The sequence below is a fragment of the Cutaneotrichosporon oleaginosum genome, assembly GCF_008065305.1.
Source record: "Cutaneotrichosporon oleaginosum strain ATCC 20508 chromosome Unknown ATCC20508_contig01, whole genome shotgun sequence".
Classification (NCBI taxonomy): domain Eukaryota; kingdom Fungi; phylum Basidiomycota; class Tremellomycetes; order Trichosporonales; family Trichosporonaceae; genus Cutaneotrichosporon; species Cutaneotrichosporon oleaginosum.
In genome coordinates, this window is record NW_027072170.1 from 2172029 (window position 1) to 2187774 (window position 15746).

Here is a 15746-nt window from a genome sequence, read left to right on the forward strand (position 1 = left end):
CTGCCTGAAGAGAGCGTGGAGCGGCGCGCGGCGCATGACGGTACCCGCGGGGAGCGGTGGCGACAAGAACTGGCGCACCGAAATTTGGATGCCAAGCATTTGGGGGTCGCAAAACGGGCAGCTTCGACTGTGCAGGGTGAATGAGGCGGTGTACCCAACGCCCCTCTCCGCCGCCCACTCTAAGCAACACCATCATTCCTCTTCTCGTCTTCATCTCTTCATCATCTCGCGCTCTTCTTGTCTCGTCGCTTCATTCTTCCCGTCTCCGCATTTCTCGACATCGCTTCAGAGTAGTTTGACGACCGGCGAACCCCACACGCAGCGAGCAGCAACGAAACCTTGACAACCCGCACCTACGCACATCGGGCCAGGGGCTGAACCGCCTCCACCTGTCTTTGGCACCTCGACTGCGACTGCATCTACCAAGACCTTGTCATCATCTTCCATCTTCTTTCTCCATCTCCATCCACCAACCATGGCGGGTCCATCCGCCCTGCGTCCGCTCATAGCGGCGCTCACTTTCCTCCTCGCCATCCTCCTCCTCGCCGGCAGCGCAACCGGTAAGCAGCACAATCTCGAAACCCTTCTCCACCCACCCTTCCCCCAGTGCCCTAACGCCAGCCCGCTCGGCCCACCCACCACCAGTGAGGCGCGTCCACCACCCGTCTCGCTCGACAGTCCGCATCGTACCGCGTGGCAGCATATCGCGCCGCTCCATCTCGCCTGCCCCACATAACTTGAGGCATGACGATTCGCTGCTCCTCACCGCCAGTGTCCCTAGCATGGCGCCGTACGAGGTTGCGCTTCTCCTCCGGCCAACAGAACACCTCTTCCACCCCGACGCCAAGGTGACCTTCCAGCACGCTGACGGGAGCTCCACCTCCGAGCCCCTGCGTGCGGAGGATTGGCGCCTGTACCAGGGCGAGGTTGTGCGCCCATCATGGATCGAGCGCGTGTGGGCCGAGGAGGTGTCCGGCGTACAGCATTCCCCGGACGCCTTCCTCGGGCGAGCAAGCGTTATGGTGCACGAGGCTGGTGAGAACACGCGCTGGGAGGGCACTTTCACAATCGACGGGACGAATTACCACGTCATGACGAGCGAGCGATATGAACGCACCCGAACATTGGACGACGCCGACGTCGCCACCTTCGGCAATGACCTCGTCATTTTCAGCGATACCGACATGGGGTACGAGGACGGGCAGAAGCACTCGAACGGCACCGGGTGCATGCACGACCGTCTCAGCTACAACACCGACCCTTCGCACCCGGTCCTCCGGCGGCGCGACGCCAACATGTTGCTCGAGGGCCGTGGCTCGCGTGATGACATGGGTGGCATGACTCCCAAGACCAATTACATCGATTCTATCGGGTCAGACCAGGGCTGTCCCTCCTCCCAACAGATTGTGTACATGGGTGTTGCTGTCGACTGCAACTATGTGTCTGCCTATGGAGGAAACAAGGATACCGCACGGATGCAGGTTCTCAACAATTGGAACGCGATCACGGCCCTGTACCGCTCCACGTTCCGGGTCTCGCTCGGCATCATCGAGCTCACTGTCGAGGAGGCGCAGTGCCCCAGCACCCCACCTGCAGACAAGCAGTGGAACCAGAACTGCACCCAGAGCGTCACTCTCGACAACCGGCTGAGCATGTTCTCCCAATGGCGCGGCAGCAAGGGCGATGACGGTGCCGGTCTTTGGCACCTCATGACGGCGTGCTCGACCGACACCGAGGTCGGTGTCGCATGGCTGGGCACGCTCTGCCAGACCACTGCCAACGAGCAGGACGGCAACGAGTTTGTCTCGGGCACCGGTGTGTCGAGCGCCTCCAAGACCGAGTGGAACCTTATCGCCCATGAGATCGGACACAACTTTGGCGCCATCCACGACTGCACTGATGGGTGCACGCTGCAGAGCGCGTGCTGCCCTTACTCGAAGGACACTTGTGCGGCCGGCGGCGGCTTCATCATGAATCCCACGACGGCGGAGAAGGAAACGACATTCTCCCAATGCACGCTGGGCAACGTGTGCACCTTCCTCGGCACCGGCTCCAAGAACTGCGTTGTCACTCCCGACCCGTCCCGTACGACCATCAGCCTCAAGCAGTGCGGCAACGGCATTGTCGAGCAGGGCGAAGAGTGTGACCCGGGAATGAACGCCACGAGCTCGTGCTGTGACCCCAACACCTGCAAGTTTATCAATGGCGCCGTGTGCGATCCCACCAACTCTGCCTGCTGCACTGATCAGTGCACGTTCAAGTCGGCAGGAACGGTGTGCCGGCCCTCGATCAACCCTATCTGCGACACGGAGGAGGTCTGCCCCGGCAACTCTGGCGACTGCCCGAAGGATGTGACGGCCAAGGACGGCACCAACTGCGGCAACGGTCTGAAGTGTGCGAGCGGCCGCTGCACCTCGCTCGACGAGCAGTGCCGCAAGGCTGGCGCGTCGCTCAACCTGACGCAGGCGTGTGACGCGCGCGACGACCAGTCGTGCTTTGTCACCTGCAAAGACCCCAACGTCGCGAACCAGTGCACGATTCTGCAGACGGTCCTCATCGACGGCTCGCCCTGCGGTTACGGCGGCAACTGCTATAACGGCACCTGCAACCCCGGTTCGTGGCAGGACCGCTTGAGCGCAATGTACACGCAGAACCTGCAGATTGCGATCCCAGTCACAATCGCGGTGGCCATTGTCGTGGGCATGATCATCTACTCGATCGCGCGGTGCTGCTGCTCGGCGTGCGCGCGCGGCGGCGGCAAGCGCAAGTCTTCGAAGAAGCAGACGACATGGAACGCCAACAACGGCGTGGCGATGGCGCCCTACCCACAGCCGGGGTATGCGGGGGCGAATGCGCGCGGCCCGGGGCCCGGCGGCAGCCCGACGAACGGGTATCCCGCGCAGCCGCTGTTGAACGGGCACAGGCGCGACATCTCGGGCTCGTACTCTGACGAGTTGGGGCCGGGGCAGCAGGTTCGCCCGGCGTACTCTGATCCGTATGCGCCCAACTATGGCGCGCCGCGCGCCGACTGGGTCGACGAGACGCGGTACAACGGCCGCGATATCCGCGATGCCGACTACGAGCAGGGCCACGAGTACCGGTACGACGCGGGCGTGCCGCGCACCGAGTACGACCCGCGCGACAACCGCGGGTACTCGCGCCAGTAGATGTGTATTTCATAGATGTCAGTGTACGATATCACGGGGACGGTACACTATGAGCGATATGAACACTTGGTCGTCATGTTGCATGCAAGTACTAGGACACTACTGTGACAAATCGCTACTTACAGATCAATGCGGCCACGACTGCGGCGCGCGCGCCATCTCGAACTCGAAGCTCGCGCCGTCGGCAATCTGCGCATGCGTAATATGGATACTGTCGTGCTCGCGGCCGTCGACGCGCAGGCCGCGGACGTAGCGCTTGTGCCGCGCGCCCGGCGCGACAACCGTGATGGCGCGCGCGCCGTCCGTGCCCGACGCCGGCAGGCGCAGCTGGATGCGGTCGAAGAACGGCGTGCCGAGGACGTAGGTCGCGGACGCCGGGTCGACGGGGTAGAACCCCAGCGCCGAGAAGAGGTACCATGCGCTCATTTGTCCGCAGTCTTCGTTGCCGCTCAAGCCCGTCGCCGTGTGGTTGTACTCGTTCTCGCCCACCTCGCGGATCCACTTCTGCGACTTGTGCGCGGCGCCGGGCGCGAAGGAGTAGAGGTAGGGCTGGGTTAGTGGTGTCATGGTGGCCCTGTGTCCTCTCGCTGATCCGCCCTCCCACATTCATCTCTCCACTCCCTCCCCCCCCCTCGGCACCTCGACTCCTGTCCACCCCGCCCCCCCGGCCCGCCTTCCACGCTCTTGTTTTCGCTCGCTTGCCCGCCCGCCTGCTCGCGCACTCACAATATGATGACTCGGCTCGTTCGTGTGCAGATTATGCCCGCCCTCGAAATGCCTGTCGATAAAGTCCACAAACTTGGCGTTGCCGCCCATGAGCTCGATAAGCCCCGGCACATCGTGCTGCATCAGCCTCGCGCGACACCCGCACTCACCAACACCGTCAGCGAATACGCCCAATGGTCGCCCTCGGTCCACCCCGCCCAGCTGCCGGCCCAGGACCCGTCCGCGCGCCGCGCCTCCATGAACCCCGTCGCGTTGTTCCAAATACTCCTGTAATTCTGCGCGCGTTTCCGCAACGCCTTGGCATCCTTCGTCGCGCCGACGTGCTCGGCGACGATCGCCGCCGCGTGGTCGTCGTACGCGTAATCGAGCGTGCGCGACCCCGCCTCAGAGTGCAAGTCGTCCGCGACCCACCCGCGCTTCATATATTCCGTGAGGCCTGCACGCACTTCGTGCGGCGTGTGCTCTTCGCGGTCAAAGTAGCGCAGCTTGGTGTCCCGCTCCGGCGGGGTATACGCGTTTTTGCGCACGGCGGCCCACGCAAGCTCCCAGTCGAACGGCACGCCCGCGCTCATCGCCTGTGCGAGCACGCTGTCCGCGTGCGTGCCGACCATGATGTTCGTCTCGACAATGTTCTTCCACATCGGCAGCCACCCGCCCTCGGTGTAGTCCTGCAACATGCTGGTCAGCATGGCGGGCACGCGCTCAGGCACGACGAGGAGCTGCCACGCCGTGGTGGCCCGGAACGTGTCCCAGATCGAGTAGCCCGAGTAGCTCTGGCCCGCCACCACCGCGTCGAGATACCCCGAGTAGTAGTGCCAGTCGGGGGACGCGGGCGTGCCCGCGTTCTCGTGCACCTCGTACGGATACACGAGGGTGCGCGCGAAGCCGGTGTACAGGACGGTGAGGTTGGAGGGCGTTGCGCCCTGCACGCTCAACAGGTCGAGCTTGGCGGCCCACTCGGCGCGCGCACCCACTGACGTCGCCTCGAGGCTCTGCCCATCCGGCACTTCGTGCTCGAGGTTCCGCCGCGCCTGGTCTACGCTGATGAAGCTCACGCCGACGCGCACGTCAACGTCCGGCGTGCCGCGCGGGAACGTCACATATGCAGAAAGCACTTTGCCGTCTCCGATGTGCGCGCGGCGCAGCATGCCGGAATGCGAGATGCCGCCGCTCGCGAAGGGGCGCGAGAACCGCGCGACAAAGTACCCCTTAAACCCCTTGGCGGGCAGCGCGTCGCTCATGAGGATGTGGTCCTGCCGCTCGTCGTTCCACCCGCTGATCTCGCGCCGCTCAAAGTCCACCTCGGCGTGTCCGACCGGCAGCGACACATTGCGCGGGTTGCTCGTGACCGCGCTGACCCGCGACGCGTCGAGCACGACGAACGGCGCTGCCGTGCCGTTCGGGCGGAACGTGAAGCGCATATGGCCGACGCGAGAGGCTACGTCAGCAGGCCCGAAGGACGCACTCACTCGCCGCGAGCTCGGCCTCGATCAGGCCGTGCTTGCCCCGCAACACGTTCGAGTAGTAGTTCTGGGACGCATACTCGTCCTTCCTGCGGAACTTGAGGCCGCGCCTCTGGAAATCCGTCACGACGTCGCCGAGCCCCACGCCGACCTGCACGGGCCCCGACTCGCCCATCCACACCGCGGGCTGGTGCGTCCCAATGAACCCGTGCACGACCTTGTCCGTCTGGTTGTACGGGCACATCGACACGTCTGGGTCAGCCTGTCCCCGCCAAACCCACAATTGAGGCGCGTCTGCGCCGTCCACCGCGTCATCCCGAACGGCGTCCCCACGTTCGGGATCATGCCGCCGCTGAGATCCGGCTCCGGCCTGCCGTCAGCGCCTGACGCGCCTCACGTCGCATGCGCACGCACCCCCCGTTCCCGAGATTGACGTTGACATGGTACAGCCCCTGCGAGGCCGGGCGCGCGAACGCCGGCGGGCACGTGAGCTTGCGCCCGTCCCCAAAGTCCGCGTGGCCTTGCACCTCGCGCTCGGCGCCCAGCAGCCGCATCAGCCAGTTCAGGATCTCGGCGCCGCCGATCGCCACTTGGTTGCCGGGAAGGAAGGGGGCGAGCGGCGTGCCCTGTAGTGCGAAGTATGATGCGCCGAGCGCCGCGAGGATCAGTATCGCGCCGAGGGGGGAGGGTTTGCGCGGCCGGCCGGCGCGGGCCGCCGCCGCCGCCGCCGGCGCGGGCGGGGGAGGGGGAGGGGAGGGAGGCGGGCTCGGCGTGCTCATGTCTGACGCCGAGGAGTGGGAGGCGCTCCGTTCTGCCATCGCGGAGAAGGATGTTGTGATCGACTCGACCGAGAATGGAGACGCTCGGTCGACCGGGCCGGGATCACGTGATGCATGCGGAGACCCCGGAGACGATCGATGAGGCGGTGCAACCATGTCGGTACAGATCCGCTCGCCAAGCTGCAACAAGCTGCTGTGGCACCGCTCTGCGTGGCGGCGTACACCGGATCAAAGCAGCGAAGTTCGGATATCGGTGCGTGGACTGGCGCGCTGCTGCCTCTGGCTGGCTTTGGCTGGCGTCGGCTGGCTGGCTTATGGCTGCGATGGCTCCATGGCTCGAGACAGGAATGTTCCTGGTGTGGCTGAAAGCGGAAACGTCACGCGTGCGACATATATATCTCGCGCTGCGCGGTCTTGCACCCCACTCCGTCATGTCCCCACCCGTCGAGTCCGCCCTGTCCGCCGAGTTCGTCGAGTGCGTCGAGCCCGTCAAGTCCGTCGAGTGCGTCGAGTCCGCCGAGTGCGTCGAGTGCGTCGAGTCCGCCGAGTCCGTCGAGTCGCACTATCTCGCGCGCGGCGGTTCACCCTCTTCGCCAGCACTCACGCCGCTCCGCGCGCCCCCCGTGGCCGTGGCGCGCGGTGCGCTCGCCTTCGTGCTCCGCCTCCCGCCGTGTGCCGAGTCGCGCTTCGTCCTCGACTGCCTCCCGGACCCCGTGGGCGCCGTATTCCATCTCCTGTGCTATGCGCGCGCGCGCCTCCGCCCCAGCCCGGGGTGGGGGCGGTCCCGCATCATCGTGGAGGTGCGTGAGGGCGCGGCGCGTGCGGCTGACTGGCGCGCCGGGCGGATCGTGGTTGCCCGCGAGTGGGCGCGGGGGCTAATGGGCGACGCGGCGGGCGGGCGCGCACAGCATGACATTGCCGCGGAGATCAAGGGTGTTTGTGAGTGTGCGTGCGGGCGTGCTGATGACGTGTTACATCAGGCGGCGCGGTGTTTGCAATACGACGTGAGTACAGTCGAGGCTTGCTGTGCGTGGCTGATAGTAGGCGAATGGGACCGCACCGGAATGGCTGCTCGATGCCGTGGCGGATGCGGTGCGGATTGGGGGACATTTGGGGGATCCGGCGTGGGTCGTGGGACGGGGAGAGAGGGGGTGGGAGGAGGGAGGAGGTGGCTTGTTCCTCGCGTGGCTTATGGGCGAGGGCGGCGGCGGCGACGGCGACGGTGACGGTGAGCGGTATGCCGGTCGGCTGGAGAAGACGGATACGCCGCCCAGGTATCGCCGAGGGCCATTCCCCGACCTCGTCCAGCTGCTCGACGGCGCCTGCGCCCTGCGGACCTACGACGAGAGCTGGTGGATCGAGTTCTGCGGCGCACCCCTGCCGCAGCTGTGGGCCGAGTTCCTCGACGCATGACGCACCAGCTGCGGTCGCAGTTGTACACATTATACATACCCTGCACAGGATATCACAGCACAGGCAATTGGACCTTGTAGGCCCCTTGTAGATTCTAGACATTGCACCATCGGACTCTTGTTACACTGTGCACCAGCCAGTGATGCGGCACGCGGTGCGCCACAGCGTGTGGCCTACGTGATAGACGAGGAGGAGGGCGAGGAGACTGATGATCGCTGAAGTCAGCAGAGGAGCCGCTGCGTGGCGCAGCGACATACGCGCACTCCGACCTGCGGACTGCGCTTGCACTGCCACTTACTCCAGAACCCAACTGCCCGTTTAAAGTTGTCCGAATCTATTTTGCGCTCCAGTCGTGCCAGCTCGTCCTGGAGATACTCCTCGACCTCGTCTGCCATCTGCTCAAACTTGGCCAGAGCAGCAAGGTCATCCGCCTCGCCCACAGAGTTTCGTATCCGTTCGATTTTACCGATTCCCCTGTTCCGCACTCGCGCCGGGGTGCGTTTCTGCAGACTGACGTCGTCAAAGCCTACCCATGGCGTCGTGCGCTCGTGCATCTCATCCACATTCCGTGTGTGCTCGTCGACCAGGTCTTTCAGTCGCTTCTGATGCGTGGGAATGGCTGTATTCATCGTACTGTACAGGTCGGCTGTCGCTTTCTGCCGTCAGCGGCGGGTTTTGAAGGAATCGCGTACCTCTGCCCGCGCATCGAGTTCGCCTAGACGACCGAGAACAGAGGGAAACTCTGAGAACACACGGTGCTCAAAGGATGACTGGGGTCAGTAGGGGTGAGGGAAGGCGGGGTTGCGTCCAGCGCAGGCAGAGGTCAATTCCACCGCGTGGCATGGCTTAGCAACAGCCCGAACCCACCCTCGATGACCGAAATCGCTGCTCGTGCGCCTTACATAGCGCGGCCAATCGGTCTATCTGATCTTGCAGCGGACTGGGGTCAGCACACGCGCCCCGAAGAATGACGCACTGCCTGATCTCGCCGCGTTGGAGTGGAGTTTGGAGAGGCGCACACGCGCCACCAACCTCCGAGCTCTCCCGGCTGAGTGGGAATTCGGGTGCTGGGGCGGTATTGGGGAGTGGGGGAAGAGGGGAGGGGCTGAGTGGCGGAGGGGAGGGGTTGAGGCGCGAGGGACGTATTGGAGTCGGCACGGTCAGATTCTTTCTGGGAGCAGATGGGGGGGAGGCGGGGCGGGATGTTGGTCTGGAGGCGGAGGAGGAGTTGGGGACGCGGCGATGGTCCATGAGGGGGCTGCCGAGATATATGTGGGGATTGTGCATGGCGGCATGAAAGGGGGGGAGGAGGGGAATGAGGGTGAGTGACGTGTGTGTGATGAGTGAAAGGTAGTGATGATGATGATGGAGGAAGCGTCGAGGATGGCCAGCGCACACAGGTGGAGGGTGAGTCAAGTAGCCGAGACTTACAAGTGGGGCAGTTAATCTGTGCGTCATGGGAGTGGGTCGAGGGGGCGGCGTGTGATAGATTAAAAGTGGGGCAGGCAGCGGAGGAGGCCCGCCACCCAGAATACGAAATTCCGATGAGGGAATTTGAATGGCGGGACACATGGCAATGCCGGCGGCATTTTCAGAACGTCCATATGGCGACGGCGAGGCCCAAGGGCTAGGGACGACAGGGCAGGAACAGGCACGCGTGCCCAGAAGAGCCAAGACCGGACCTCGGAGTGCAGTGCGTGCCCACCACGCCCATGCAGTGTGGTCGGGAAGCCGGCAGCCAGCGGCAGCATCTCGGAATCCATTTCGGGAGGAAAAAGAATGAGGGTGATGATGGGGGTGGAATTGGCGGAGATGGGCGGCGGGCGGATGGGCGTATGTATGGGCGCATGGGCGTGGGCGGGTGTGAGGCATATGATCAGAGCATGCTCCAGTTGCAACGTGCTGTTGCTGTTCAAGCTCCCAACCTATTCCCAGCACTCTCTCCGGTCTCTCCCACGCCGTCATCAAACTCGGCAGCTATACCCAGTTCAGCAGCAAGCCACTGACCTCGGTGCTGTCTGTCAGCTGTCAGCTGTCAGCTGCCTCCAGTACACCACGGCATCAACCACTGCTCGTTGCTCTACACTGCAATGACGCGCCAAGCGTAATCACCAAGGACTACACAAACCTCTTTCCCACATCTCCTCCTCGCCTCCTCCCTCTACTCCCACATCATCATCATCATCATCATCGCCTACTATAATCCTTATCACCCAAACCCATTCCTCCTTGTTTCCCACGCCGCAAGCACCGCAACCGCAACCGCCGCCGCCATTCCCCTCCCCCCCTTCCTCTATTCCTTCAACTCTCTTATCCCCAACCCCTCAACTCATCTCTCTTTCTCCTTCCTCACTCTTTACCACTCTCTCTTCCATTCACCATGGCCAATAGTCCCATGTCAAGTCCTCCGGCCCCAGGCAGCTCGCCATCTTCCGCCCCCACCGAGCTTCCCACCCGCTATCCCGTCGTCGCCCCTCCCATACCCCTCATGGACGGCCTCGAGCTCCAGCCTCCACTCACCCATCGCGGAACAGGACCAGGTGTCATTGTCGTCCCACCTCCGCGCCTCAGCATGCGGCCCCATAAAACACTCGGACTCAAGACCCCGCTAGACCCAGAGCCCGTCAAGAAGTGGGCTGAGGAAGGTTTCGCCGTCGTCGGCACCCGCATCAACGGCGGTACGGACGTGAGCGAAGCACTAACCACGGCCATCTCTGCACTCGAGAGCGCTGCATTCGTTGAGAACAAGGGCGGCTATGCTGTGTTGGGTGAGTGACTAGCGGGCGCAGTGGCTATGGGGTACACGGCGGACTGGATTGCCCGACGCGCGACACGTTCGACACATTCATCGCCACACGCGCCACAGCCATGACGGACGAGCCCGAGCCAAGCCCTGTGACTACCCCACATGTCCCTCCCTCCCCACCTTCCCCCACCCAAAACTAATCCCTCAGTGTACGACCCTTCCGCCCTGCCCTCCATCTTGGCTGGCTCGGCATCCATGCCACGCATTGTCGCAGTCGTGTCCCACGGCGCCGCAATGTTCAGCGACGACCTCCCTATGCTTGTCCATGTTCCCGAGCGCATTGTGCACGATGCCGGTCGCGACCCTCCCCCAAATTGCCGCGTGCACGAGTACGACGTCGACTCGCCATACTTTGTCGTGCCCTCTTCTGGGCCCAAGGCATATTCGCCACCCAATGCTGCTCTAGCGCATTCACGCACCCTCGTGTTTCTGCGCGAGCAGCTTGGAGGGCCGTATTTCGATCTCGAGGCCATTTGGGACGAGCACACGCACTACGAGTTTATCGACCGCTCCGTTGAGAAGACCATGCTGACCATGGTTGTGAGTGACATTGGGCTTGGGGCTTGGGGCTTGGGGCTTGTGATTTCGCAGTAGCTGACAACAGGACGAGCCTTATGTCAACCACGTGCCGACAATGACGGGCGGTGTGGGGCGCGAGCAGCTTACCGAGTTCTACCGAGACCACTTCATCTTCAGGTGTGTTTCTCACCAAAACCTTGCTGACAGGGTAAGCAACCCAGAGGATGCGGACCTGCTGGTTGTGTCGCGCACGGTTGGCGCGGACAGAGTCGTCGACGAGTTCATCTATAGCTGCACGCACAGCCGCGTCATCGACTGGCTTCTTCCAGGTGTACCGGCGACGGGGAACAAAATCGAACTGCCGATGATGGCGGTAGTCAACATTCGTGGCGACCGGTTGTATCACGAGCACATCTGGTGGTAAGAGGGCGGGAAGGTTGCCCGCTGACAACAGGGACCAGGCGAGTGCGCTCCAGCAGGTTGGCTTCCTCCCGGAGAGTGTGCCGACGCCGCAAGGCCGTCTTCGTCTCCCGGTTGCCGGATATCAGTCGGCCAAGATGCTGGCGGATGAGACGACGGGCGATGCCAACTTTATGCTCGGCCCGAAATGGGGTGTCCAGCCTGACGATGCGGAAGCGGATGAGGGAATTGGCAAGGAGCAAAATGGCGAGGCTGCGCTCAAGAACAATGGGCACAAGCAACCTGCGCTTGAGGTGTAGGATTGCTCGAGCGCTGGCGCCGAGCTCGTGTTGTATCGCGAGGAGAGAGATGGTAAGCTCGCGCACACACATCGAGCGATGCTCATCGAAGAGCCGTGATCAGGTACGATATACTGTCTTTGTGTTGCTGTCATGTATATGTATCTATTGCATGTGAGGGAGAGGTGCATCGTGGTGCATCGTGTAGTGCAGAAATCTAGATTGTGGAGGGAGCGGAAATATCAACCTGATATCGCGATCTCGCGACTTGCGTCATCCCGCTCCCGGCGGATCCACGACGTCATCCAGCCGGCTGGTCGTCGCCATCCACCTCACTTCACCTCACATCTTCCTCATTCCTATTTCCCACTAACCCTCCTCACCCTCCCCTCACCATGCCCAAGCTCCGCGTCCTAATCTCCACCTCCGCGGCATACCCCCCCGCGACGCTCTGCCCCGTGAACGGCGGCCCCGTGCGCGTGCGCACGCCGAATTTCGACGGCGAAATCAGCGTCTTCATCAAAGGTTTCGAGGGCGAAGGCGCGGCCGGCGACGGCCACGAGTTCTTCGACCACCGCCCGGGGCTGACGTACGCAATGGTCGTGCGCGGCAAATACCTCGACGGCGTGAATGGCGACGACCTGGTTTTCGGGAACGTGTTCGAGCGGCCCATCCGCGACAGTTTGCCGTGGGGAACGAGTATTGCGACAAAATTCATGTAGTAGGTCTTCTCCTTCTTCCTCCCCCTCCCTCCCTCCCTCCCCGACCTACTCCTCCTTTACCCCCCTTCCCCCTGCCCCCCTCTCCCCCCCCCCCCCCCCCCCCCTCTCTAACCCCAGCTTCGTAGACCCCACCCTCGAACTCGACGTGTACGCCGACAAGCCGTGGGCGCTTTCGCCCGTGCTGTCGACGATGAACCAGTTGGCGCTGCACAAGGCGGGCGCGAAGGCGGAACCGCTCGAAGCCCCGACGGCCATGGGCATCTTCCGCGCCGTAGAGGAGGACGCGCTCCACATCCTCGACCGGCCCGAGGTCGGCGTCGCCGCGCGCCGCAAGTTCTTCGGAAACCCAGGCAACCGCGAGCGCGTGACGTTCGACAGCGGCCTCGAAGCCGAGATGGAGTTCGGCGCCGGTGTGCTTGGTGCGTTCCGTGTCTTATCGCGCTCACGCAGACTTCTCCACTCTCTCCGTCACGCTCCCCAACCCCTTCCCGCTCTCCATCTCCCTCCTATCTTATTGGGACGGGCAGCCGGTCACGTACGTGTGCCGCCGCCGCGCGGCGCCCGGCGAGAACCCCGTCTCGCCGGAGGGCATGTATTGGTCCATCGCGTTCGAGATCGTTGACGAGGACGCAAAGGCCGCGCTCGAGAAGAAGGGCAAGAGCGTGCTCGCGCTCGAGGTCAAGGACTCGGCGGTCAAGGGGGCAGATAAGGGGGACAAGGCCGACGGCACGGCCGCGCTGGCAGAGGCCAAGCCTGGAGTGGGCGGAGAGAAGGCGCCGGCTCCTGCCGTTGCAGGTGAAAGTCTCAACGACGATATCGACTAGCGCCAAATATAGAAGCCAAGAATCAGTTGTTTAGATGTATCGATACTGCCTTTCCGCTCGTTTGCGAACAACCTCGCATTCTTCTATTGCTTCTCATGTTCTACTGTAGCGCACGCCTACTTCTTCCCATGCCCGACCCACTGGTCGAGCCAGCGCAGCACCTCAGCGTGCCAGCATCGCGAGTTGTGCGCCTTGAGCACCCAGTGGTTCTCGTCGGGGAAGTAGAGGAAGCGGCTCGCCACGCCGTGGTACTGCAGCGCCGTAAAGGTCGCGATACCCATGCTCTCGCTGAGCCGGAAGTCGAGGCCGCCCTGCACGACGAGCGTGGGCGTACGCCAGTTCAACACGTGGTTCATGGGGTTCCAGCGCTCGTAGTTGTCGCGCGCGGTCGCGGGCGACCCAAGAAACTCGCGCTGCGGGAACCACTGGAGTCAGCGAGTTTCGTAATCAGCATTGTTCGGGAACGCACAAGCTCCTCAGTCGAGTAGAACGTGTCTGCCGTCAGCGCAACTCTTTGCCACTCAACCACTCGCACTCACCCGTCGTGCTCAGCATGCCGTCGTGGTAGACTAGCGCCTTGAAGCCGAACGCATTGTGCCCGTTAATCCAGTTGACCATGAAGCCGCCGTAGGACGCGCCGAGCGCAGCGGTCCGGTTACGGTCTATCTGCGGATACTTGGTGAGCGCGGCGTTGTAACCGGCCAGCAGGTCCTGGTATGGCCCTGGCGTCAGCCTGCACTTTTCTGTCACGCACGGTCGCCCCAGTGGTTCTGGATCCGGTCGCAGAACTCCTGCCCATATCCCGTCGAGCCGGTGGGGTTCACTGCCACGACGAAGTACCCCGCCGACGCGTACACGGCGGGGTTCCAGCGCGTGGACCAGCTTTCGTCCCATGCGCCCTGCGGGCCGCCGTGAATGAGGAAGGCTGGCGTCAGTTGAACCGGGTGTTGGGCTCACCAAGCGGGTACGATGCGGCGGCGTCGTCCTTGCTCCAGCCGCGCGGCTTGAGCACCCACGCGTGGACGCGGAAACCGTCGACGCCCTCGAACCAGATCTCCTCGGGGGCGTGCGCGTCGAGCCGGCCTCCGATGTGCGCCTCCGAGTAGTGCGTGAGCTGGATGACCTGCTCCGCGGGGCGCTTGTGCGGGTCATGGCCTGGCTCGTCGCCCTCCTCGAGGTCGAGGAAGAAGATCTCCGTCGGGTGCTGCAGGCTCGAGCGGGAGATGAGGAACGTCGAGTCAGTCAGCGGGGAGATGCGCGACGTGGACCCGTTAAAGAGCAAGGGTACGGGAAGCCGACCTGCCGCAGGGAAGTGGTACGGCAGCACGCGGCCCTTGTACTCTGCCGTACCGTAGAGCGAGCGGCTGTCGACATCCCAGGCGAGTGAGTCGGGCGAGCGGTCCCAGTTCTGCGTCCATGCCTCCGTCTTGCCGCTGTCGAACGTGTGCACCATCACCACGCGCTTGTCGCTCTCGTACCCGTCCTCGGCCATTTGGAACCATGCGAGCTTTGAGCCATCACGGCTGAACTCGACGCCGCTGACAGCACCGAGCTTGCCCGGCGTAAGCTGCGAGGGTTTGGAGCCCAGCTTCTCCAAGTCTACAACGTAAACCTCCATGCGAGTGTGAGTGGCGACGCTGATGTCGTTAGGCTTGAGCGCCACGGCGACGCGGTGACCGTTGAGGGAGAACTCGGAGATTGCATCCATCTGCGAGTAGAGGCCAGTGCCCTTGAGGATGTTCTCAAACTTGTGTCCGCCGGTAAACTCGGCCTCAGCGTCGGCGCTGTCGCCGCCCCGGTCCTCGTCCCTCTTCTTCTGGCGGCGATTGAGCTTGGTCATCCCAAGTGTGTAAATACGCCCCGGGACGCGCCAAGTGTCCCAATGCCGCACGAAGAGATCGTCGAGAACGAGCCCGGAATCCCCGCGCTCCTCGTATGCCTTGTCGCCCGCGGCCGTCTTGTCGAGATCGAGATCCTTCTCCCACACAGCGGCAGAGAAGACGAGGACCTTGCTGTCGCTGTCGTACTGCAGGCCACTGGGCTCGGTGCCGGCGGGGAAGTCGAGCGTCTTCATCGTGCGCCCCGCGTACTTGGGGTCGATGGACAAGTGGAGGAGCGTTGAGCCGTTGACGTATGCGAGAGTGGTGTTGGAGAGCCAGAGGAAGTCGTGGGCCTGGGATGTCGGCGCGGTCCACAGTTTGCGGACGCGTTTGTGCTTGATTTCCTCGGCAGGCTGGAGCTGCTCCAAACCGTCGAGGTCGAGGATGTAGAGGGTGCGGGACATGCTGAGGTTAGGGGGACCATGGCGGAGATGATGGGTTACAAGATTGCAGAAGAGACGGCGGTGGTAATGACCTTCCCCTCTCGTCGTTCTCACTCCTCTGCCTATCTACGATGCACACTCACGTATCCTCCTTCTCGTTCCACTGGTCCACAACGCTGATGGCGTGCCGCCCGTCCGGCGCGGCAATGGCGGCCTGCGGCCGTGGCGTGGTGAGCATGTCGACAGGTGTAAACTGGCCTGCCTTGTCGACATTTTCGGCCGCCACGAGCCCGAGGAGGGCGAGGAGGGGGAAGAGCATGGTGGCTGGAGGTTGGAAGCGAGAACAGGTGGGCGGTCGACGTTGCT

General features: G+C 63.3%; 7 protein-coding genes across 7 annotated transcripts; 4 read left to right on the top strand and 3 right to left on the bottom strand.

Annotated features, from left to right (window-relative positions):
• Positions 1 to 475: 475 nt before the first annotated feature.
• Positions 476 to 3167, top strand: COLE_00873 (uncharacterized protein; the record flags this gene model as incomplete). Its single annotated transcript, XM_018419955.2, has 2 exons — positions 476 to 560; positions 622 to 3167. The coding sequence occupies 2 exons, from the start codon at positions 476 to 478 to the stop codon at positions 3165 to 3167; spliced, it is 2631 nt and encodes an 876-aa protein (XP_018275457.1).
• Positions 3168 to 3293: 126 nt separating this feature from the next.
• Positions 3294 to 5600, bottom strand: COLE_00874 (uncharacterized protein; the record flags this gene model as incomplete). Its single annotated transcript, XM_018421020.2, has 4 exons — positions 3294 to 3716; positions 3894 to 4010; positions 4043 to 5331; positions 5363 to 5600. 4 exons carry the CDS (start codon positions 5598 to 5600, stop codon positions 3294 to 3296), a joined length of 2067 nt encoding a protein of 688 aa, XP_018275456.2.
• Positions 5601 to 6449: 849 nt separating this feature from the next.
• On the top strand, positions 6450 to 7548 carry COLE_00875 (uncharacterized protein; the record flags this gene model as incomplete). The annotated part of the gene is made up of 2 exons (XM_018424464.2): positions 6450 to 7139; positions 7180 to 7548. The coding sequence occupies 2 exons, from the start codon at positions 6450 to 6452 to the stop codon at positions 7546 to 7548; spliced, it is 1059 nt and encodes a 352-aa protein (XP_018275455.1).
• Positions 7549 to 7668: 120 nt separating this feature from the next.
• On the bottom strand, positions 7669 to 8835 carry COLE_00876 (uncharacterized protein; the record flags this gene model as incomplete). The annotated part of the gene is made up of 5 exons (XM_018425616.1): positions 7669 to 7763; positions 7847 to 8204; positions 8241 to 8318; positions 8416 to 8488; positions 8525 to 8835. 5 exons carry the CDS (start codon positions 8833 to 8835, stop codon positions 7669 to 7671), a joined length of 915 nt encoding a protein of 304 aa, XP_018275454.1.
• Positions 8836 to 9928: 1093 nt separating this feature from the next.
• On the top strand, positions 9929 to 11297 carry COLE_00877 (uncharacterized protein; the record flags this gene model as incomplete). Its single annotated transcript, XM_018424463.2, has 4 exons — positions 9929 to 10316; positions 10503 to 10894; positions 10959 to 11050; positions 11087 to 11297. 4 exons carry the CDS (start codon positions 9929 to 9931, stop codon positions 11295 to 11297), a joined length of 1083 nt encoding a protein of 360 aa, XP_018275453.1.
• Positions 11298 to 11966: 669 nt separating this feature from the next.
• On the top strand, positions 11967 to 12293 carry COLE_00878 (uncharacterized protein; the record flags this gene model as incomplete). The annotated part of the gene is made up of 1 exon (XM_018425615.1): positions 11967 to 12293. One exon carries the CDS (start codon positions 11967 to 11969, stop codon positions 12291 to 12293), a length of 327 nt encoding a protein of 108 aa, XP_018275452.1.
• A 940-nt stretch (positions 12294 to 13233) lies between these two features.
• COLE_00879 (uncharacterized protein) lies at positions 13234 to 15699 on the bottom strand (the record flags this gene model as incomplete). Its single annotated transcript, XM_018426152.2, has 6 exons — positions 13234 to 13542; positions 13587 to 13612; positions 13657 to 13839; positions 13872 to 14042; positions 14075 to 15402; positions 15524 to 15699. 6 exons carry the CDS (start codon positions 15697 to 15699, stop codon positions 13234 to 13236), a joined length of 2193 nt encoding a protein of 730 aa, XP_018274791.1.
• Positions 15700 to 15746: the final 47 nt, after the last annotated feature.